Genomic DNA, 25,842 nt, shown 5'->3' on the forward strand with positions numbered 1-25,842 from the left:
AAACAAGAGTCTCAGGTTCACTGCCCAGTGGTGTACACTTCCATGAATCTCAGGTTCACTCCCCATTGTTGCCTACTTTCAAAATCTGTCGGATATTGCCGGGTTTCGTAAAAAAATAATTGCTTTTATGTGAAACTCGCTGAAATCCGTCGAAAACCATAGTCTCAGGTTCACTCCCCACTGATGTACACTTCCCTTAGTCTCAGGTTCACTCCCCATTATTTGCCTACTTTCCATAACTTTGCCGATTTTGTTGGGAGATGGCGCATTTCGTAAACAAAAAGTAATTGCTTTTTTTTTTTCAAAACCCGCCGAAACCCAGTCACAGGTTCACTCCCCACTGGTGTACACTTCCCCGAATCTCAGGTTCACTCCCCACTGTTGCCTACTACCCATAACTTTCTCGGATATTGCCAGGTTTTGTCGGGTTTCGTAAAAAAGTAATTGCGTCTTTATGAAACAAGCTGAATCCCACCGAAAACCATAGTCTCAGGTTCACTCCCCACTGATGTACACTTCACTGAGTCCCAGGTTCACTCCCCACGCTTTGCCTACTTTCCACAATTTTGCCGCATATTGTCGGGTTTCGTAAAAAAGTAATCCCCCCCCCCCCCTATTTTGTTATTGCTTTTTTACAAAACCCAGAGTCCCGGGTTCACTCCCCACTGGTGTACACTTCCCTGAATCTCAGGTTCATCCCCTCCTCCCCCCCCCCCCCCCTACACACACACACGCTGCTGCCTACCTCCCATAACTTTGTCGGATATTGCCAGGTGTCGTCGGGTTTCGTAAAAAAGTAATTGCTTTTTATTACGAAACTCGCCGAAACCCAGTCCCAGGTTCACTCCCCACTGGTGTACACTTCTCTGAGTCCCATATTCACTCCCACAGCTGCACTCTTCCCATAACTTTGTCAGGTTTCGGAAAAAAAAAACACCGTATTATAGTGCAAAACCACTATTCAGTGTCAGATACTGAATAGTGCAAAACCGCTATTCAGTATCTGATACTGAATAGTGCAAAACCACTATTCAGTATCAGATACTGAATAGTGCAAAACCACTATTCAGTATCAGATACTGAATAGTGCTAGCCTTTTATTATTAATTGATTATTATTGCCAGTCAGACACTGTCAATAACGATGGACGATTATACACTCAGACGCTTTTTTCTTAATCCGCTATTTTAAACGTTTATTTTCATTCCAGAATATATAAACTTTCGTAATACACCTCCGTTGGAGGTATACAAAAACGCGGAGACACCTGTCTGTCTGGGGATAATGACTGGGGGATAACCAAACTTCGTTATCCCCAGACACATATTTGAAACTCCGCTCTTTTAAACAATTATCCACATTCCAGAATATGGAATGTTTCCGAATGCACATAGAAATAAGGAAAGTTAATAAAATATCTATAAAAACATAAAATTAACTAACATTAAATCAGTTGTTACTACATATGCAATGGAACTGTGGACTGAAAACACAGCTGTGTATTCAGTCCACCGGAAATAAAAATATTTAAAACGGACCAATTATCGATAATGACGACATTGATACTGAGCCTATTGTAAGGTAGTCATCATCAAAAGTGGATAGGCATAACATTTATGGCAATTTGACGGCTTAATAATATCATTTACAGCGTTTTATTTACTCTCGGAAAGTCTTGAGTGAGAGTTGTTCGAAATCGGGAGCCTGAAATAGATCTCAATTATCGATACCATGGTTGCCAGATAGCCATTGGTCTGGCCGATTTGGCCAAAATTGACCACACAGAGAATAATGTTTCTACAAGTAATCTAAAATTGACATTTATATCTATTTTTTTATGTTTCCTAGTCCATTAGAATTTTCATGTTTACCAAAACCGATGAGTTTTCCAAGGAGATCATAGTTTTAGTATTGTTTGCCCGTGTAAAGTTCTATTTGGTCACTTTTCACATCGATCATTGGCCCCGGGCACGCCTGTGTATCCCCTTGGCAAAAAAAATTCTTAATTTTCACGTTCAACACGTTGACGCCATTCCTGGTGACTCGAGAAGTTTGATCGACTTTTAATTTGTAAAAAGATGATTTACTTTTACTCACTTTTAAGATTATTTTAATTTAGAACACAGTGAGGCGTCAAAATGTATTGCCTTGTGCATTTCTTGTACGTAACAATATGAATCCAGAGAAAAACGAACAAACAAAACAAAAACCAACCAAAAAAAAAAAGATAAAGGATAAATAGAGAACATCTTTTATAGTTATAGGGTCTTGAATGTGTTTAAGGGAGCATTAGAGAGAAAAGGTGGGTGGGGTGGGAGAGATTGGAGATAGAGTATAGATAGACAGAGAGAGAGAGAGACACACACACACACACACACACACACACACACACACACACACACACACACACAGAGAAGGACTGCTTTGTAGCTACTTGTACTCGATTTTTATTTTTTATTTTGGTTCCTATCCTTATTTATAAGGTTACAGCTTGGGACACTTTTGGTGTAGACAATATCGACGTGAGCAGCAAGGAAGATGACTCTACATTCTTTTAAGGACTCTTTTGTTTTTAAAGGTTTGATGTTAAAGGTTTGATGGCGCTTATAAAACATTGAGGTCATTTTAGGGCTAGTAGAAAGGAAAAAATGAGATGCCAGTCAAAACAAATTACATTTTTACAAGACATGATAGACGATGAACAATAGACCAGCCCTACAATTCAAAGGACAAGGGATGATTTTGAAAGAAAAGGATCTTGGAAGAAGACAAAATCAAGACTGCCCGGGAGGGGAAGGGAGGGGAGGGGGGGAAGGCCTCGAAGCACAGCCGTACTCGAGGCCAGTGATCGATGTGAAAAGTGACCAAATAGAACCTTACTTGGACAAGCAATACTAATACTCTGATCTCCTTGGAAAATTCATCGGTTTTGATAATCACAAAAATAATTCTAAAGGACGAGGAAAAATTAAAAATAGATGTAAATGTTAATTTTAAATTAATTGTAGAAACATTATTCTCTGTGTGGTCAATTTTGGCCAAATTGGCCAGACCAATGGCTATCTCGCAGCCACGGTAAGAATCTCGTCAATGTTTGATAAATCGGTTTCGAGAATTGAGATCTATTTCAGGCACCTGGTTTCGAACAACTCTCAATCAAGATTTCCTGAGAGTAAATAAAACACTGTAAATGATATTATTCAGCCGTTGAATTGTTTAAATTTTATGCCTGTCCATTTCTGATGATGCCTATAATAGGCTCAGTATCAAAGTTGTCACGATCGATTAAGGTAAGTATAGACGATAATTGGTCCTTTTAAAATATTTTTCTTTCCGGTGGACTGAAAACACAGTTCCATATACAATATGCGTCGACTTCGAAGCGGGTGTCATGGCCGAATGGTTTGGTCGTCTGCCCTGGAAGTTTTACCAGAGTCAACACTGTGGGTTCGAATCCTGATTCTGCCACTTTTTTCCTTTTAAAAAAAAATTTCGTCTTCTTTTTACAGAACGTTGCAAGGGATAAATGTCCCATCCATCCTCCCCCCACCTCTTTTTTTTTTTTTTTTTTTGTGCGAGTCTATTCTTTTCTCCTTTTTGTTTGACCTTTTGTTCCGTTTCTGAGCATGAATTTCGTAAAATTGTCTTTATTTTTAATTTTTAAAAAATTACTGTTTGTTTTTTTCTCCTCTATCACTCTATCTTACCATTTGGTCGCTCTCTCAATATTTCTGTTTGTTTGCTTTTTAATTAATTATCCTTTTTAGACGCTTTTTTAGATCGGAGTGGGGACGAATATGACAATTTGCTAGAAACTAGAAAGGATCTAAGAGAGTAAGAGAGAGACAGTTTTTAAAAAAAATAGGAGGGGGGAGGATGGGTGGGACATTTATCCCTTGCACCGCTCTGTAAAAAGAAGACGGAATGTAAAAAAAAAAAAAAAGTGGCGGAACCAGGATTTGAACCCGCAACGTCGATTCTGGTAAAACTTTCATGGCAGACGCCTAAACCATTCGGCCATGCCACCCACTTCGAAGTCGACGCATATTGTGTATATATGTAGTAACAACTGATTTAATGTTGGTTAATTTTATGTTTTTATAGATATTTTAACTTTCCTTATTTCTATGTGCATTTGGAAACATTCCATATTCTGGAATGTGGATAATTGTTTAAAAGAGCCGAGTTTCAAATATCTGTTTGGGAATAACGAATTTTCATTATCCCCAGACAGGTGTCTGGGGATAATGACAGCCCTACAAAAACGCACCGTTGGCGGTGATGGTAAATTAATGAAAATGTTGCTGCAAACTTCCATGAGATTTAAATAGTTTTAGATTGTAGTTTAGCATGCTGCTTAGTGATTACCGATGTACGCTTAATGATAATAAATTAAAGAATAATAACAATGATTTTAAAAATCTAAAGTAAAAAGAAACATGGCACACAAATACTGATCTCAAATAAATAATTTTAGAAAATTAAAATCGAAGTTTTTTAAAAACATGATAAAAAGTTTTTGAAAAAAAAAAAAAAAAATTATGTCTACAATGGGAATAGAACGCGGTACTTTCAAGGTTAGAGTTAGACAGCTTGTCCACTGCGCTACGGAGCCATCTGACTTTTCATCACATTTAATAAGGTCTTTCTAAAACATTATTTTACCTTCAATGCAACTTCTTTTTTTTCTGGTTTTATATTTCGATTTTTAAAATTATTATTATTTTTATATAAATTTAGTAACAAAAACATCCTATAGATGCCACGATATAACTTTTGCCATGTCCAACTACAGAAACACAATATCGCTGATGAAATTGTGTGGGATGCGCATGCGTGACGGAGGTGTAGAAAAACGATCCGTTAAGATACATCGTCAATGGAGGTGCATAAAAACACTACGTTCTTTTTATTGCCAGTATAAACCCGCTATATTTGATGAATAAGACAAAAACATAGATCAATTGGAGGTTCAAATAGAAATTAAAATGAAAAGAGTTAAACCTCTTCAAATGTAACAAAAGTCAGTCAAAGTAACTTAGGTATAAATGAAAGGATAATGAAAATCTTTTCTAACAACATAACACAATATCCAAATAAAATGACAAAGAAAAAAACATTGTGATAGTGTGAGACGGGCAACAATCCTTCTACAGTCCAAAGTACGGGTATGAGTTGAGTTAGTGTGATATGGGCAAAACAGAATTTTTTCTTAACTCTTTTTCTATTTCTTCATCAGTTCCACCCTCTGCCTACTGCCCACATTGTGTACCTCCCCTCTCTATGCGCAAGTACCTTGGCATCCAGATAGCCATGGGAGACTAATCAGACTGTCTGGCAATAATTGTTTTTCTCGATTGGCAGCCAGTGTTTGGCAATAATCAAAGGCTGTCGTGCCAGACATGTCTGTCAGTAAAGAAAATCGGTTATCGGCAGACACCTGACTTGCAATAATCAAAAACCTGACTTTTGATTATTGGCAGACCCTGTCAGGCAAAAACCAAACACAAAAGCCTGGCCTTTTCGTTATTGGCAGACACGTTTAACATGTTGGCAGAAAGTTTTAATGCAAAGTACCAAATTAGGTGTGAAAAATACCAAATATTATTCTGAAGAAATGCCAGTTGGTGTCCCAAATCAGTTAATATCTAACACAAGAAGAAAGTAAATAGTGCTCAAATCCCAAATCCAGCTTTATAATAAAGCAAATGGATCAATGAAATGTAAGTTTTTGACGCTTTGAACTGAAGACGTAAAACTGCCAATTCCGCCTTTTTTTCTCAACCAGCAAGAAACTTGTTAATCAGTAAATCGGTTCATTGTCCACCAACCATTAAAAATTTCACTCTCTACCTACATGTTAACGTTATTGATCTTCCTTTGTTTTTATAATTTGTTCATTCTGACCACAATTTTGGGGAAATTGATGATGGCTGGGAATTTATTTTGCGAACGAATCCCTAGGCCTGGGTGTTGTTCGCCCCAAAACCAACCTACTATATTTTCCTGTCTTCCTCATACAAAATAATAAAATTTACTATCACACTTCCACAAAACGAGATCCAACAACATATTATTTGAATCAGAGATGAAAATAACTATTAAAACAAGGAAGCAAAGATGGTGGAAAATTATCTAGGTCATATATGAATTTTAAGATACACCAATATCGGTGTGGATAGACAGCTTAGTGGGTTAGACCACCTTTCATTTTGTTCCTTTTAGCTGCACTGGTTCGAATCTGCTCGCTCCCTCTTTTTTTTTCCTTTTTGCTTCCCAAAGTATGTTCATTGTTTTCACTTTTATTCCAAGCAGGAGTTTTTTAATTAGTTGAATTTTTTTATTTCTCCGATAATCGTTCAATTTTAATTCTGCCATTGTCAAGACTACCAAGTTGAAATTATACAGACCTTTATAATGTGAATACAACTGATAATAAGTATATATCTAATTATATGAGAAAAAGTCTTGATGACTTGATGGGAAAATAAAAGCAATAAAATGACCATAAAAAATTTGAAAAAGTTTGGACCAAAAATATAAAAATAGTAAATGATACTACTGAAAATGAAAACATTATGGACCAAATTAAAGATATTACAAAACTAAACAATAAGAATATTGATATTGCCAGGCAGCCATGATGAGAAGATTAATGAAAACATGGCATTGCGACTTAAAAAATGTCTACTCCTAATTACAGAGCCCTGAAATTTGGTATGAGTAAAGTGTAAATGTTATTCTAACAAGTTTTTTTATTATTTTAAAACCCTACACTGGAAATAAAAAAAAAAAATGCATTTGATAATTGCAAAGTCTTAGCTCCATATCTGCTCGTAGTATTAATACAGTTATTACCAGATAGATTTTACTTCTTCAATTAGGGTGAAGTGCACTTTTAAACAACTGTTTGTTATGTAAGTGGTGGACGCATTTGGATTTTCTCTCAGTGCATCACTCACAGTGTTGAATAGGCGAGCTTTTAGTCCTCTACCTGCACCGCGGTCAAGAGGTCATTCACTCCATCAAATTCCCGACCAGTGCAATGGGTTATCTCCCGTGATACTTAACAGATTTGTTACTGATATCTGGTTAAATTACAATCGCTTTTGCACAACTACAGACGATTTACCAATTTAAACAAATGGGCAACACATTGAGAAAACTTTGATCTGTATTTTGGTACCAAACACTCTATCATTAGAATGATTGTCTTTGAGATATTTTGCATTTATATATATGTGTGTGCGTGTGTGGGAGACAGAGAGAGAGAGAGAGAGAGAGAGAGAGAGAGAGAGAGAGAGAGAGAGAGAGAGAGAGAGAGAGAGAGAGAGAGAGAGAGAGAGAGAGAGAGAAAAGGGATAGATAGAGAGAGAGAGAGAGAGAGAGAGAGAGATTTTCATTTCATTAATGGACAAAAGACATTGGTTTTTACAGTCACTCTGCTGCCTCCATAGCCTCATGATTTACACGTGACATATTTTGTGCTGTTTCCATACTTTTACATAACGGGGCTGCTATTCTAATGTCGACCTGTTGCTGTTCTTTATTCTTTTTGCGTTTTTCAAGAGGGTTGAACAAACATTGCAATCACTGATTTATTTTGAATTTATTTCGACCAGATGTGATGACTATGGACTAGTTGCTGTTCTCAATGCTTTCCATCATATTTGTTTTTAATCGCGTTGATTCTGTCGGAAAAAAAGTGTAACATCGCCTAGCAGGCATCATGTCCAGTTCTACATGTTACGCGTTGCTGTTGGTCAGTGACCCTATTTAAAGCGTTTTGAGCACCTCTAGAGCTCAACATTACATAGTCTGTCATGACACTTGTAGCGTATAGTTTTGAGGGCTTTTTAGCATTGTCATTATCAATGTCCACATTGAAGATGAGATAAATACCTGGTTTTAAAGATTAATATCTGGTATTAAATCCTGAAACAATTATGTTTTGAGATTCGTTTTCTTTTCTTCTGTGTTTCTTGACTTTTCTACAAAGCCTACACAGTTCATTCAAATGTTTATCATGAATTTCTTGAGTGTGCTCCATGACTAAATGAAATTTTTAAAATCATAATAAATTCAATTTTGTTGACTCACAGATGGAATTTTAGCAACTTATAGTTCAATTTAATTATAATAGATTCTATTTGTGAAAGAATAAAAGTTATTCTATGACTCTGAAGAATTTGATTTTTTATTGGAAAAATTAATGCATTTTAAATTACAGAAAAACGGTCTATTTAGGATTGAAATATCACGATCATTATATACAGCACTGGCATAAAATACATATGAATGGAAAAAAAGGAAATCTTGATAAATATTACAGAGTAAAGAAATTTGTGTTTAAGCTAATTGTGAAGCGATAACAAAGAGATGAAAGTGAACATAAATTGACTGGTATCACCCGATATCACCGTAACTGAACTCACGAGGGGATTCCCCGTAATTTGGCAGGCGTGGCCCGGCTCAACCTCGGGCCATCACTTGAACTAAGTTACCGCTCAGGCGATATTTTCGTTACTGTGCACTTTTGAATTCTTAACCGATTCCAAAATAAGTATCTTTAAACAAAACAAAAAAAAAATAACAGAAAGAAAGAACAGAAAAGAATATTTGATACCCTGCTCCTGGACTATCACCAAGATCAAATCAATTGTACTTGAATTAACATTTTGAAGATTAAACAGTAATTATAGTTATACCCTCCCAACGTCTTTTTAAACAAAAATGATTTAACATTCATGGTAAGTGGGGAGAATTATTATGATGAATTGCTATTGCCAAGTTTGTTTACATTAAAATTGTTTGCCTAACACTTACAAAGGTATCCTTTCCTTTTTTTTTTTTTTTTTTTAAACAGGGGAATTGACTCGCAATGGATAATACCAAGACAGACAATGCTGATCAAGTAACTGTGCACTGGTTTCGTCATGGCCTCCGGCTTCATGATAATCCTGCTTTATTAGAGGGCTTGGAGAATTGTCAAGAGTTCTATCCCATCTTCATATTTGATGGTTGTGTTGCAGGTACATAATAATATTAATTTATTCCACTTTATTTGTTATGAAGTGAATTTTGTCAGACAAATTACCTAATCTCTTTAAGTTGTAGAAGGCGAATGATAGATTTGAATAAGCTTTGTATTTTATAAAATATATGTGTGGCAGTGATGATAATCTCCATATATCTGCAGACTATCACAATTCTGCCTGTTTCAATTTTTTTTTGTTATGAATAAAAAAGAGTCACCACAACCACTACATCAACATCCCTACCACTACTACTACTACAACCACCACCTCACCATTATCCCAAAAACCACTGCTAATATAACCACCACCACATCATCATCCATACCACCACTATTACTGCAACCACCATCACACCATCATCTCTACCACCATTACTACTGCAACTACCACCAAACCATCATCCCTAAGACCACTACTAATACATCCACCACTACATCATCATCCCTACCACCACTGCTACTACAACCACCACCACATCATCCTTACCACAACTACTACAACACCACCACACGGTCATCCCAAAGGCCACTACTAAGACAACCACCACCACAATATCATTCCAACCACAACTACTACAACCACCACCACATCATCATCTCTACCAGCACTACCACAACTACTACAACCACCACCACACGATCATCCCTAAAACCACTACGACCAGCACCACATCAAAATCCCTACCACCACCACCACTACTATAGCTACCACCACACCATCATCTCTACCATCACTACTACTGCAACTAACACCACATCATCATCCCCATCACCACCACTACAACTACAACCACATCATCATCCATACCACCACTAATACTACAACTACCACCATTACTACTACAACCACCACCACATCATCATCCTTACCACCACTGTTACTACAACTACCACCACATCATCCCCACCACCATTACTACTACAACTACCACCCCCACTGCTACTACAACAACCACCACATCATCATCCCTACCACCACAACTACTACAACTACTACCACATCATCATCCCTACCACCACTACTACTACAACCACCACCACATCATCATTCCTGCCACAACTACTACAACCCCTACCACAACTACTACAACCACCGCCACATCATCATCCCTACGACCACCACTACTACACCCACCATATGTTGTAATTACACTTTCAGCTTTTGAAATTCCTCAGAGTGGTATGTGATGTCTGAAATTGATGTGACACATCTTGGATTAAATCTCAATAAATTTTGATGAAATTCAAATTTATAGGTTATAATCGCATGGGTGGGTAATGATCTACACGGTGGCAAATGTCTTCCTTTTTTTGTGACCAGTCATTCTCACCCCTGAAACCTGCACTCTGTACAACAACCTCAGAGTTTAACAAGCGATTAAAGCCATTCAACTTTATCTTCAACTTAACTTAATGGCTGAGAACAAAGTCAGAACCAGTTCACAGAAGTAAAAAAGAATGACAATAATATGTATCCAATCAAAAGTTAAACAAGCAAAAATCACAAGCTTCTTTAGCCCAATACCACACCTACACATAACAGAAATGAAATGGTTTGTAAACAGTGACGACTGTTCTTTAAATAATTTATATCAACTAGTTGAGCCTCCTCCTGATCAAATATAACATTGCATCATTACATGTGCTCTCAATATTTATTTGTTGTACCCAAAGACGATAAAATGAGTAAAGTTTAACTTAGTTTTATGATTTTGAAGGGAATGGATGGTGATAGACTCAAAGCCATTTTTAATAAACGGGCCCATTTGATCATCCCATTCTTTTTCATCTCGTTTGGAACATTTATATTTGTGATGTCATGGAAAGAAAAAAAAATCTTTCAATGTCTGCTGAAGACCTCAAATCGTTCCAATTAACTGGTGTGCATTCCCATTAAACAGTATAAATTTTAAAGAAAAAATTCTCTCAAAGACAGATTATTCCATTCAAGGGGCTATTCTGATAAAGCAACAATCCAATTGCTGGCTTCAACCATATTATTTATTAATCAAAACAGCAAAGAAAAAAAAAGCTACAAACTGATTAAGATCTTGAACCCTTATAACTGAGAAGAAAGCTTAACCAACAAAGTGAAGTATTTTGCAAAGGTCTAAATGACCTTGTGAAATTACCTCTCCATGATATTCAACAGAATAAGAGGAAGCCATCAATGTTTATGGTTCCCTTCTCTTTCTTGGCTTTCAATCAATGGAATAGTCTCATATTTCGCAGTGAAAGAACAATGCAAAAGTCTATGGAATAATGAAGTTACAGACTAATGACGAAGAGGGATTGAATATAATGTTGAAATACTTTAAGAAGTCCACTCGTCTAGCGTATAAGCATGAAATTGGAACTACAAAACTGACACAATGGAAAACATTGATGATATGAGTTCATAGGTCAATTGCTTCAATGCATGATCTGTCTTTTTAGAAATTTGCTTTTATTTTTATCATTATATAACAATTTATTGACAGTTATACCAGCTGAAAAAAAAATATTGATGAACTCTTTATGTATTCATTCTTAGGAACCAAAACAGCTGGTTATTCCAGAATGCAGTTTCTTTTAGAGTCGCTGAAAGATTTGGATGACAGTCTGCGAGCTGTAGGATCAAGACTTTACATTCTGGAGGGAGATCCTCTACAAATATTTCCCAATCTCTTTGAGGTATGTTGAAGTGTTTGATGGGGATTTTATGGAAACTAAATTTCTTAGATGGTAACTTTTATAATCCGTCAGCAATTATTTCATATTGAGTTTTTTGTTGTTTTTTTTTTTTAAAGGCATTTCACTCAATATCTAAATCATTCTAAACATAAGGATAGGAAAATTTCAATAATATAAAAATAATGCAAAATTGTTGTGGTTGCTCAAAGACTGGTCTGTCTTGTCTAGTCTATATAGTTCTCAAGATTAAGACAAAGCTTGTATCCTTGGATTTTTGCCCTGAAAGAGCAATGAGTTTGTGATAAACCTACCCAAGCGAAAAACGAACTTACTCCATCTTTCTCAATAACTCAAGGTGGAAACATGGCATTTAATAATAACTGAATTCATCTCAAGTATGGCATCTGCTGTTTGTTGTATCACTTTATTAAACAGGAATGTAAATCTTTCTAAATTATTTGAATTTTCGAATTTTCTTGTTGTCTGCTTTTTAGCTGAATATTTCTATAAATTTTTCATTCTTATTTGAATTAAATGATCATTGCTGTTCACAAAATGAAATACAATTTGTGTCCAAATTTACTCTTTCACAACAAACGCTGGTATAATTGTTTTCATATAATATTAAGCTAAACTCGGGTGACCACCTGTTGAATATAACTTGGGCGATGAAGACACCATGACCGAATTCATAACCTTCTGAACCAGCAATGATCGAAACGTAACAAATCAGACAGCTGCACCAAGATGTTATGATGAATATCATGAAAGAACTAAGAGTGATGACCAAAATGTGAGTGGGTGAATGAGAGGTTACTTTATTCCTACATAGGTTAACGCGAGTTTTGAGAGTTTCTATTGTTTTGTTTCAGGGATGCCACTTTTCCGGTTTTAGCCGGAAATCCGGTTTTTTTACCACCAGCCGGTTGTAATCCGGAACCTCTGGTTTTTGTCCGTCGTCACTATTCAAAAAAAAAAAAAAATTTTTAAAGAAGAAGAAAAAAATCACGATCGAGATTTGAGCCGGAACTTTTTCGTAGGGTGAATAATTTGGGCTGTCACCGCCAGTCGAATATTTGGGCACCTAAATGGTAGTTATCTCCGCCCATCCCCATCACAATTCCTCCTTTAAAAAAATTTTTTTGGATAAATAAACAGTGATTTTGAGAATTTATCAGAAATTTTCCGCTGAATTTGCCGTGTCAAACATTTCCCTCAAAACCACAAAATCACCACGATGTCTTATGTCATATTTTGACACCTGTGCAATAGTCTCGTGAAATTTAGTGACGGTCCTGTTTTTATGACGTCGGGCCAGACTGAATGGCACCAATTGACACAGACGACCAGTGGTGTTCTTTGATTAGCTTGTTGATGGTTGAAGGGGAAGGGGAGGGACACATCTCTCTCTCTCTCTCTCTCTCTCTCTCTCTCTCTCTCTCTCTCTCTCTCTCTCTCTCTCTCTCTCTCTCTCTCTCTCTCTCTCTCTCTCTCTCTCTCTGTTTTCCTCTTTCCCTTTGCCTTTCTTTCCATTTCTCTTTTCTTCTTTTTTTTTTTTTGGATATAGAACTCCTAAGATCAATTCATAATTTATTTGGGTAGAGAAGTCCCCCCCTCTCTCTCTCTCTCTCTCTCTCTCTCTCTCTCTCTCTCTCTCTCTCTCTCTCTCTCTCTCTCTCTCTCTCACACACACACACACTCACTCTATTTCTTTCTCAACCATCAATTAAATCATCTGGTTATACAGAGATAATACATTAGCCTAGAATAAAGCAATGGTGATTGGCTTAGTTTATTCTTCTTTCTTTTTACCTTTTGACTATGGCTTTAAATTTGTGAGATTCTTGGGTTGTATTTATAAGCTGAATAACCACTAGGTTTCGGTAAAAAATAAAAGATATTGTAGCCTGCTTTATAAAGTAAAAATCAAAACAAAACAACACTTTCTGGCCTTTTATTTGAATAGCATTGTAGGCCTTTAACATGTGGAAAGGACAATTCATTAAATGTTTACAAAAATTAAATTTATGTTTAATGATAGAATGGATTTATACTAGTAATAGTAATATATTACATAATACCAATACAAAACTATGTTCCTGTTATTTTTACACTTTGCTTGCGTTTGACCGATAGACGGAGACATTATCCTCCTTTTTGACAACTTGCTATTATTATCACTGAATAAAAAACACTCACCAAAACCACTACATCATCTCTACCACCACTGCTATTACAACCACCACCGCATCATCATCCCTACCATCACTACTACTACAAATAACACCACATCATCCCTACCACCAGTACTACTACAACTACCACCACATCATCATTCCTACCACAACTATTACAAACAACACCACACAATTATCTCTAAAAGACCACCACTACTACAACCACCACCACATCATCATCCCTACCACCACTACTACTACAACCTCCATCACATCATCATCTCTAAGACCACTACTTCTACTACTACTACTACAATCACCACCACTCCTACTACAACCACTACCACACCATCATCCCTAGCACCACTACTACTACAAATAACACCACATCATCCCTACCACTACTACAACTACCACTACATCATCATTCCTACCACAGCTACTACAACCACCACCACACAATCATCCATACGACCAGTACTACTATAACCACATCATCCTTACCAGGACTACTACTACAACTACCACCACATTATCAACCCTACTACCACTACTACAACCACCACCACACCATCATCCCTAGCACCACTACTACTACAAATAACACATCATCCCTACCACTACATCATCATTCCTACCACAGCTACTACGAGTACAACCACCACCACACAATCATCCATACGACCAGTACTACTATAATCACTACCACATCATCCCTACCACTACTACTACTACAACCACCACCACTACTACTACAACCACCACCACATCATCATCCCTACTACAACTACCAAATGTAATTACACTTTCAACTTTTGGAATTCTCTGAGTCGTGTCAGAAATTGCTGTGAGACAAATTTTGGATCGCATCTCAGTGAATTTGAGTAAAGTTCAAATTTATAGTTTATGGTTGCGTGGGTGGGTCATGATCTTCACAATGAAAAATTTTCTCCTTTTATGTGACCAGTCATTCTCATGCCTGATAGCTATTGATATTAATTTGTCTATATTTTGTTTTCAGCACCTTATTTTATCAATTTGAAAACTGTTATCTCTCCTTTCTTTTGTGTGTTATTTGCTCTCAGTTGCAATAATAAGTACTGAAACAATATTCCAAATTTGAGATTTTTCAAATCCATACAAAGCCCTTGACGTTGATTTGTATCTCGTCCGCGCAAGTTTTCAGGCTTTTTTAAATTTACCTGGTGGCATCCCTGTTGTTTGCTTATAAAAATGCAATTAATAAATTAAGTTTAACAAACTATAATCGAAATTGTGCTGATGTCTAAATGCAAAATATCTCAAAGACAATGATTTTAATGATAGAGTGTTTAGTACCAACATAAAGTTCAAAGTTTTCTCATAGATTTATCAATTTGTTTATATTGGTAAAATCGACTGTGGTTGTGCAAAAGCGATTGTAATTTAACCAGATATCAGTAACAATTCTGTTAAGTATCACGGGAGATAACCCGTTGCAGTGGTCAGGAAATTGATGCAGTGAATGACCTATTGACTGCAGCGCAGGTAAAGAACTAAAAGATCGCCTGTTCAACTCTGTGTACTACAACCACCACCACATCATCATCACTACCACCATTACTACTACAACTACCACCACATTATCATCCCCACCACTACTACTACAACCACCACCACATCATCACCCGTACCACTACTACTACTACAACCACCACATCATCACTACTACCTCTACTAATACAACTACCACCACTACTACACCCACCACCACACCATCATCCCTAAGACCACTACTACTACACCCACCACCAAATCATCATCCTTACCACCCCTACTACTACAACGCCACCACATCATCATCACTATCACCACAACTACGACAACTACCGCCACATCTTCATCCCTCCACATCATCATCACTACCACTATTACTATTACTACAACCACCACCACATCATCATCCCTACCACAACTACTACAACCACCACTACACCATCATCCCTAATACCACTACAACTACAAATACCACCACATCATCATCCTTATCATCACCAGTACTACATCTGCAATATAATAATAATAATAATAATAATAATAATATAATAATAATAATAATAATAATAATAATAATAATAATAATAATAATAATAATAATAATAATAATAATAATAATAATAATAATAATAATAATAATAATAATAATAATAATAATACTTTATTGCATCCCAAAAAGGAAATTTTTTGTACAGACGTGTTATAATTTACACAATAAGATAAAAATACAATGGAAATAGGATGTATATATATAAAAAAGGAGCAGCTCTATAACCAGAGCTGCACCCTACAATATGAATAACCTCAACACTGTAAAACAGTTAAAACTTTCACTAGGTATAAATTGAAAATTGAAAAGATTGCAAAACAAATAAATTAATAAATTAATATTTATATTTTTCAAAAGTAAAAATGAGAAACAATTATATCAAATGATTATTGCTTGTTGTTATAAAGCCTAATACTGGATGGCAGAAAAGATTTTCGGTGTCTCTCTGTTTTCATTGAAATAGAGAAAGGGCGACCACTTCTTTCTGACATAATAATTGATGGTCTTAGTGGATGATACTGGTCATTTAATATTTTAGTTATTTTATTTATACAAAATTTCTCGTATAAAAGATCTACATCGTCAACATCATTTATATAGCATTTAATGGATTTTTAAATATTTGAATTTATTTTGTTCCTTTCCACTGCTAAGCAATTGCCTCCCCAAGCTGTTATACAAAATGACAAAACACTTTCGATTACTGCTCTATAAAATAATGTGCAGAGGGTTTTATCTATTCTTAACTGAGAGAGTTTTGATAAAAAATATGTACGTCTGCACATCTTATGCCTAATTATTTTCAAGTGTTCATCCCACTTGAGCCTGTCATCAATCGTTACACCAAGGTATTTGTAGTGAGGAACTCGCTGGACGAATTGGACCTTTAATTAAGACGGTTCTATCGGTTCCTTCACTCTGCTAAAGTCAATCACTAGCTCCTATGTCTTGCTTATGTTAAGCTCTAGGTGGTGGGCATCACACCAAGACACAAATCTATCAATTTCTTGCCTATAAGCCACTTCGTTGCCATTTGTTATGAGGCCTTGAAGAGCGGTGTCATCTGCAAACTTTATTAAAGGTACACTCAGGTTTTGACTTCTACAGTCATTCGTGTATATTGTGAATAATACAGGGGACAATACACAACCTTGAGGAGCACCAGTATTTGTAGTTATACAGGAAGATTTGTTTTGTCCTAATTGAACATATTGTGCTCTCTCCGTAAGAAATTCGAGCACCCAAGCAATTATATACTTGTTTAAATTCAGACTAGTCAATTTTTGAACAACCAACTGAGGTTGCATTGTATTGAACGCTGAAGAAAAATCTGCAAAAAGCAATCTGCAATAGCTCCTAGCGTGATCTAGATGCCTGTAGATGTTGTTTGTAAACAGCAAAATGGCATCCTCTACACCACGTCCTGGTTTGTAAGCAAATTGATGACTATCACTCAATGGCATAAACTGATTCCTAATTTTAACAAGAACAAGTTTTTCTAAAGATTTCATGACTATTGAAGTCAGTGCAACAGGTCTGAGATCGTTCATAGTTTCAAGTTTTTCTTTTTTTGGAACAGGAATAATTTTTGAAGTTTTCCAAATTTCAGGAATCGAAATGCATTGGAGGGACCAGTTAAAAATATGTGTATAAATGGGGGAAAGCAGATGGGCACATTCTTTTAATAGTTTTCCTTTCAATCCATCCGGCCCAGCAGCCTTCCTCTCGTTTAGTTTCGAAAATACGAATCTCGTTTCCTCTTCACTGACCTCAATAGTCATTTCATCTTCCAAAGCCCTGTCTAATTTATGTTTTTCATTTTCAATATCAAATTTGTTTGCTGTGTCGAAATGTGAATAAAATTTATTTAAAGTTTCAATTTCGATATCTTCTGATATAATCGTGGGCTTTGGATTATAGTTAACAGCAGTTTTAAGCCCCCGCCACGTGTCCCGTATATCCCCAGAAGAAAAGCATTTTTCAATTTTATTTTTGTACTTGTCTCTACAACTAGATATTACCCTCTTTATCTCTTTTTGTTTTGTTTTCAGATCTTTTTTGTTTCCACTAGTATAGAGAGTTTTCTTTTGGTTCTATAAAAGTTTTAAATCTTTTGTTATCCAAGGCTTGTTGTTAGGATAATATTTTATTTCTTTTTTACAAGACACTAGCTGTTCACAGAATTTTAAATACTCACTCACACAGTCATTCAGCTCATCCACACTATCACATGATTCGATAAAAACATTCCAGTCAGTGCATTCAAAACAACCACGCAAATCTTCACACACACTTCCGTTCCAGATCTGTACACTTTTCTTTACTGGTTTTACACATTTAAAAACAGGGCGGTAGGTGGGGAGTAGCAAGAGCATGCAGTGGTCAGATAAACCTAATGGGGCACAGGGTAAACATTTATAACTATTTTTAATATTACACAGGAATAAATCTAATGTTTTTTTGTCCCTTGTCTCGCAGTCCACGTATTGATGAAGTCCCGGGAGAGTAATATCGTTACATTGGTTAAAATCGCCAGTGACCATCAATACGGCATCGGGTGACTTTATTTGAATGTCTTGTATTTCTTTCCTCAAAATATTTTTCGCTGTGGTGTTGTCTGATGATGGTGGAATGTAGATGTTGATGATGATGACATGAGTATATTCCCGGGGTAGATAATATGGTCGTGACGAAACAGTAATAAATTCAATATAATCGTCACAATACATTTTCTTTATCTGACAGTTATTGGGGTGGCACCATTTGTTGTTAATATATGTGCACACCCCACCCCCAGTTCGTTTATTTACATTAGTCCGATCTCCTCGAAATAGTGAATATTGTTCAATATAAAACATGATGATGGTATGTGAGGAGATAGCCAAGTCTCTGTTAACGCTATTATGGAGGCTTGACGATAGTCACTATTAAAACGACACAGTGAAAACAGTTCATCAATTTTATTTTTCAGTGATCTTACATTACCTGTCACTACACAGGGTAAAAATGGACGAAAAGGCTGTCTGTTAAATTTTGTTTTTATTCCTCCTTTTCTCCCCCTCTTTCTTACTTTAATAAACGATGTGTCAATAGTGGGTGGTGGGGGTGACACAGGTTGGAGGGATCGGAGAGTCTCTGGAGTATAAGTTGTCGAGAGGCTTTTGGCAGCAAAATTACAGGCTAAAACACCATTTATGCTTATAAATATACTAATAAATATAAAAATCAGGAACAATATATACTTCACATCCATTTTGAATAAAAATTAGACGTAAATTCCGACGATTGAATGATAAATGAATAAAAATATGTGTAGAAAATAGGTAAACATTCACAACACGTCTGTTGTCGCCGGAAGCCAGTGCCTCTGGTTATATATGTTATAATTACACTTTCAACTTTTGAAATTCTTCCTTGTGGTGTCTGAAATTGCTGCGAGACAACATTATTTTGGATTGCGTCTCAGTACATTTTAATGAAATTCAAATTTAAAGATTATTGTCACATGGATTGGTCTTGATCTATGCGCTGAAAATTTTCCTCCTTTTATGTGACCAGTCCTTCCTACCCCTGATTACACTCATTTGTTCTTGCTTTTCACATTATTATGCAACCACCATAATCACAGACTCATCAGCAGCTGAAATTTTTGTTATGATGATAGTCAACTTAGAATCCTTCAGGATTGTATTTAAAATTGTTTTTTTCTGTTTTCCATTGACAACCTTGATTAAAGACAGTCTACTACTTAGACTCTACTGGCATTCTTATATGACGTTTATGACGTTTTCAGAAATTTGTCATCTGCTTTGCTTTAAAGAGTTTGATAATCAATTAGATAATTTACTGTCAGTCTTCCCAGTTAATGTTATCATTATGATATTGTCGTTTATTGGATTATCCTCTGTGGACGAGTTGATTTAAGATTTGCTTTAACTTCTCCACTGTTGGTGCTTTGATTGTGGAATTATTAAGATGGTTTGACTTGAATATTGTTCTTACAAAAACAGCCCCTTTGCAGTTTTTTGTGCAAGCTGGTAATTTTTATTGCATTGAAGGGAAACCCTCCATCAATATTATTTTTTTTACAGAGGTTGGTGAAAGGTGGAGAGAACTTGCAAATGGGCAGGGATGCAGTATACCAGTTTCTTAAATTATTCAGTGTGAATGTTTCTTTTTTACTCCCATGTCATTGGCTAATTGGCTGCATTGATTAACTTCTAGATTTGTTTTTATCAGTGGCATGTTTTTCTGTTTGTAAATGGCGCTTTTCTTTCAATTTACTTTTTCTGTGACACACTTTTTAAAAATGAAGTACGATCCTTTTAAAATGTATATTACAGGAATGGAAGGTCACCATGTTGACATTTGAACAAGATCCAGAGCCAATCTGGCAAGAAAGAGATAATAATATCAAAGATTTGTGTGATGCACTCAATGTGGAATGGATTGAAAGGGTCTCACACACACTATGGGATCCAAACTCGTAAGAGCCATTTGGTCTATCAAACCTATATATTATTTATATATAAATGATTAGATTTTATTCTTGTAAATGTTTCTTTTCTTTATTATTTATTTTTAGTCATCAATCTTGTTATGGTTTATATTATTATTATTAGTATAATTATTGTTGTTGGTTATTATTATTATTATTGTTTTTTTTATCATTAATCGAGAGATTTAAAAAAAGTGATATAGCAATCTCGATGCATTCTGAATACTTCAACTTGGCCAAATTTATGAAGTTGTACTAAACCCATCTTCCATATTATCTATTATCTTTTTTATATTATTTTACACTCACAGAATTCTCAAAGCTAACGGTGGCAGCCCACCTTTGACATATGCTATGTTTTGCCAAGTCTCCGAAATCGTTGGTCAGCCTCCCAGGCCTGCAGAATATCCAGACTTTTCCAAAGTAGTTTTACCAGTCTCAGACAATCATGATAGGTTATTTGGATTGCCTACATTAGAAGAGCTAGGTGAGTCATTATTTTAAAAGGGATTAGAGTACTGCCATTATGCCAGTAGATACCAAACGTTACAAATCTGGGGGGGGGGGGGGGGGGGGGCATATTTGAATTTCATCTAAATTGCGATTTTTGAAGAGGATTATTTATTTTCATTGCAGCATATTTTTATGAATTCGGAGAAATGATTTAAAATTTAGTAACCAGTTTATCTTGTTTTCGAATTTAACAGTATTCGGTTTTTTTTTTTTAAGCTATAAAGGATGACATTTTTCTTCCTTTAAATTTAGCATACTGTGCTATTACAAAAATTTTCCCCATGATATTTGATTGTTTTTAAAGAGGTACAATGTTTTCTTTTTCTTTTTTCTGTTTATGGCAGTTCTGATATTTACTGCCATAGTTCAGCTACAATCTTTAAATTACATAACAAATTGATGCTTTTGAGCCATTAAGTCTATTAGACTGGTGCATATCCAAATGCATGTTGCTTGAAATTGAAAAGGCAATTGGCAATTACAGGATGTTGGCCTTTTACAAACTTTTCCATAAGTCGATAATTACATCCAACCAACGACGTCTGGATGGTCTGGAGGGCCTAAAAATGGGTTATCTAGAACTACCAGTTCAACTCTTTGGCCTTTAATAATTGAAGTTTTAGGGTATTCTTTATAAGTTAAACAGCAAGGACTGAAGTCTTTTTAATCTGTTAAAATAATATAAAGATATGGTATTTTTACCTAGCTATTATTTGTAATGAAGCATAAAACTATTTGAGTAAGCTTGAAAAGTCCAACATTTACCTTTGTCCATCAGTGTTTTATTAGCATCAAACTTTATAGGATTCATGTATGATGAAGTTAACGCATAATGCTATTTTGTTTTGTTTTGATTTAATTATATTTTTTTTTGGAGGGGAGGTGCTTAATATTTTTCCATCTTTTTTTTTTTTTTTTAATCAGAAATTATTGCAGACTGTGATTCCCAGAAAAGTCCATTTTGTCGATATCTTGGAGGAGAAGCCAAAGCGCTGGTGTTGCTGGAATCTAGGCTTGACAAAGAGAAAAAGGTTTATTTTTTTTATGATTCTTTTGAAACATCAGTCTTAAATACTAATGTGTTGTTTTTTGTAACTAAATAGGTCGGAATTTTTATCTCCTTTGACATAAGAAAATTCATCTAAACACCACTTACTACCACATAAATACCATTGATAATTACAGCTATAACCACTGTTTATATTATAATTGTTTCTTCTTCTATTACTAATGCTCTGTTCTACAACCTGTTCTTCGTTCACGACTAACTTACAGCTCTTACAATTACTATTATACTCTTTTAGATTCTATTACGTTTACAATAACAATCACTATTACTATTATTTATACCACTTCTACATCTACTGCTACTACTACTACTACTACTACTACTACTACTACTACTACTACTACTACTACTACTACTACTACTACTACTACTACTACTACTACTACTACTACTACTACTAAGTAGAAAACGGTAAGGGCTGCCTGAAGCCGGTGATCGTAAAATACTAACGAAAGAGTGAAAATGGAAAGGCTTCGTATGGGAACAAAACAGACAATGGACGTTTCGGGTACAAACCCTTCGTCAGCACAACAATACACAAATAAACGTGGAAAACAAATAAAATATAATGAAAAATAACTTGTATCGTCTGTACTCAATGGTGGTTGCAGTATGAATGAAATGTTAGCGTGGCGTGGGTAGAGGATAGGGTGCCCCAGGGGGTGATCTAATTGATAAGCAAAGGTCAGCGTCAGGGAACCGAACTTTCCAGACTATAATGGAAGGTAAAAGACATATTGGTAGTAGTAGTAGTATAGTAGTAGTAGTAGTAGTAGTAGTAGTAGTAGTAGTAGTAGTAGTAGTAGTAGTAGTAGTAGTAGTAGTAGTAGTAGTAGCAGTAGTAGTAGTAGTAGTAGTAGTAGTAGTAGTAGTAGTAGTAGAACACTGTAGTGGAACAGTAGGGGGCGGTGGAGGGGGTGAGGTGAAAGAGTCACGGCGGAGGTGGGGGGGGGGGGTGTTTGTTGGATGAGCGAAGGTCGAAACTTCGCGAAGGAACGATGCGATAGTAAAGTGGAATACACCGATAAATAGATAGATGGATAGACAGATAGATAGGTAGATAGACAGAAAGATAGGTAGATAGACAGAAAAGAGGGGGGGGGGGGGAGAGAGAGAGAGAGAGAGAGAGAGAGAGAGAGACAGAGACAGAGAGAGAAAAAAAAAAAAAAAAAAGGGGGGGGGGGGAGGGGGGTTGGTTTGAGGCGGACCGGTAGAGAGGGGGAATTAGAGAGAGAGGGGGGGAGGGAGAAAGAGAGAGAGAGAGGGGGGACAAAGAAAGAAAGAAAGAAAGAGAGAGAGAGAGAGAGAGAGAGAGAGAGAGAGAGAGAGAGAGAGAGAGAGAGAGAAGAGAGAGAGAAAGGGGGGAGGGGAGGTGAGAGAGGGCGAGTAAACAGCCGAGTGATAGCTGGGTCTATATGTATATAAATGGATAAAAAAGTGGATGATTGGACACAATGAGAGATAGCTAGGAAGGTAGATGACTATGAATCGGTGGATAATCAGTAGATAGATAGGTAGCTAGCTAGCTAGCTAGATAGATAGATAGATAGATAGATAGATAGATAGATAGATAGATAGATAGATAGATAGATAGATAGGTAGGTAGGTAGGTAGAGTTGTACTTTTAGTAGTATGAACAGTAGTAGTAGTGGTAGTAGTAGTAGTAGTGGTGGTAGTAGTAGTAGTAGTAGTAGTAGTAGTAGTAGTAGTAGTAGTAGTAGTAGTAGTAGTAGTAGTAGTAGCAGTAGTAGTAGTAGTAGTAGTAGTAGTAGTAGTAGTAGTAGTAGTAGTAGTAGTAGTAGTAGTAGAAGTAGTAGTAGTAGCAGCAGCAGTAGCTGTAGTGGCAGAAGTGAGAGCAGCAGTGGTGATGAATATGGGGGACGTTGACATCTAGTGGTGGTCAATCCTGGTGTTGAGTCCGCGTGGAGTCAGCGTTCCCAACAACTTGATCAGGTGAGTTTCCCTACGTCGACGGGCGGAAGTGTCCGAATGGCAAAAACTGAGCACACACACACGCACACACTGTACATCGCAGTGGTCTGGCAGATTGAAGTGTCTGGCCACTGCTGTGTCTGCACAGTTCGATATGTCACGCAAGTGCTGCACGAATCTGTCACCCAGCCTCTTTCCGGTCTCACCAACGTAAGCAATCCCACACAGGGAGCACGTAATCGCATAGACTAGATTACGGTCAGTGCAAGTAAACGACCGCCTGATGTCCCAAATCTTGTCTGGAAAGCTGACTCTGTCATACTCCCACAGGTTCCCACAAGTCTTGCATCGGGGTCGCATACACGATCTGGCTTTAGGTCCATCCCTAGGTATGGGTTCCAGGCGGCTTCTGACAAGGAGATCCCTCAGGTTACGATCCCGTCGATATGCTACCAACGGGGGTTCTGAAAAAACTCTGTGGGTGTCTTCGCCCGCCTGGAGGATCCCATAGTTCTGCAATAGGATGTTCCTCACTTGATCGGCATGGGGGTGATGCGTGAGGACTAAAATGGGACGCTGTGTCTCCTGCTTCCTGGCATTACGAGGCCTCATTGCTGCTTCTCTCGACACGAGGCTGGCTTTCCGGACAGCCTTAAGCAAAACCCTTTCGGGATATTCCCGTGCCCTAAAAAAATCGAGCATGCGATCACGTTGAAGCGCAAATTCATCATCTTCCAGACAGAGTCTCCGCAAGCGGAGTATCTGACTGAATGGGATGGAGTCTTTGCACTTCACCGGATGGGATGACCGATAGAGCAGGTAGCTGTGACTGTCCGTTTCCTTGTAGTGTACAGTGGTCCGTACTCCCGTGCTGGTCAATACAGCCTTGATGTCCAAAAAGTTCACCTCAGAGGTTGAAATCTCATAAGTGTACTCTATGGACGGGTGGAAGGAGTCCATCGCTAGGATGAACCCTTTCAACTGGCTGTGGGTCAATGACGTAATGCCGAAACAGTCGTCAATGTACCTTTTGAACAGCTCGGGGGCAGGTCCGCTATACTGATGGAAGAAGGTTTCCTCAAGGTAGCCCATGAAGAGGTTAGCATATGAGGGACCCATCTTGGTGCCCATCGCAACACCTGAGATCTGATGGAAAAATACATCATTGAACTCAAAAGTGTTGAGTGTGAGCACAAGTTCGGTGAGCCTCACAATGCTGTTGCTGGAAATCCCTGGTAATGGATGACGGTCGACGAAATGCCTGATGGCACGCAGTCCGTCAGGATGCGGTATGGATGTGTACAGTGCCTTCACATCCATGGTGAAAATCAGCCGTGGACGTTCATCCTGGAATTGAATTTCGTCAATGACACCAAGAGCATGGTTAGTGTCCTTGATATACGATGGCAGGGTGGGAACTATACGTTGAAATACCGCATCAAGGAACTGCGATACCTTCTCAGTGGGGCACGAGATAGCCGACACAATCGGCCTTCCAGGTGGAGTGTCGGACAATTCCCGGATCTTGTGTATCTTAGGGAGCATGTAAAAACATGGATTACCTAGGTCGCTGGGGTCGTGTTTAAGGACCTCTGCCCTACTAGGTGGTTCTCCATCGATACCAAAGACTGGATTGTCTGGTGGACTCTGGTGTTGTTAGCAAGTGTTGGGTCCGAAGTCACTTTCTCATAAAATATCTGGTCACTCAATTGCCTGTGGCCCTCAGCTCTATAGAGCTCAGCGTCCCAAACAACCACGGCCCCTCCTTTATCAGCCGCTTTGATCACTATATCACGACGTGATCTAAGTGATCGTACGGCAGCCCATTCAAGACGGGTGAGGTTAGACCTCTTGATA

General features: G+C 37.1%; 1 protein-coding gene across 2 annotated transcripts in view; it reads left to right on the top strand.

The window, feature by feature from the left end:
• The window catches only part of LOC144966038 (cryptochrome-1-like), a 44,195-nt gene that overhangs the window by 5,833 nt on the left and 12,520 nt on the right, over nt 1-25,842 (top strand). The window contains exons 1-6 of one of the 2 annotated variants that reach the window (XM_078902035.1): nt 3,070-3,290; nt 8,867-9,032; nt 11,571-11,710; nt 20,317-20,459; nt 20,783-20,958; nt 21,909-22,015. In XM_078902035.1, the coding sequence (XP_078758161.1) occupies nt 8,882-9,032; nt 11,571-11,710; nt 20,317-20,459; nt 20,783-20,958; nt 21,909-22,015 (717 nt within the window). In that variant the 5' untranslated portion in view covers nt 3,070-3,290; nt 8,867-8,881. Of the gene's footprint in view, nt 1-3,069; nt 3,291-8,866; nt 9,033-11,570; nt 11,711-20,316; nt 20,460-20,782; nt 20,959-21,908; nt 22,016-25,842 lie in introns of those variants that run through there. The other variant, XM_078902034.1, reaches the window with a different exon arrangement.

Source organism: Berghia stephanieae, chromosome 2 (genome assembly GCF_034508935.2).
Source record: "Berghia stephanieae isolate SIO BIC M18660-M18661 chromosome 2, UCSD_Bste_1.3, whole genome shotgun sequence".
Lineage (NCBI taxonomy): Eukaryota > Metazoa > Mollusca > Gastropoda > Nudibranchia > Aeolidiidae > Berghia > Berghia stephanieae.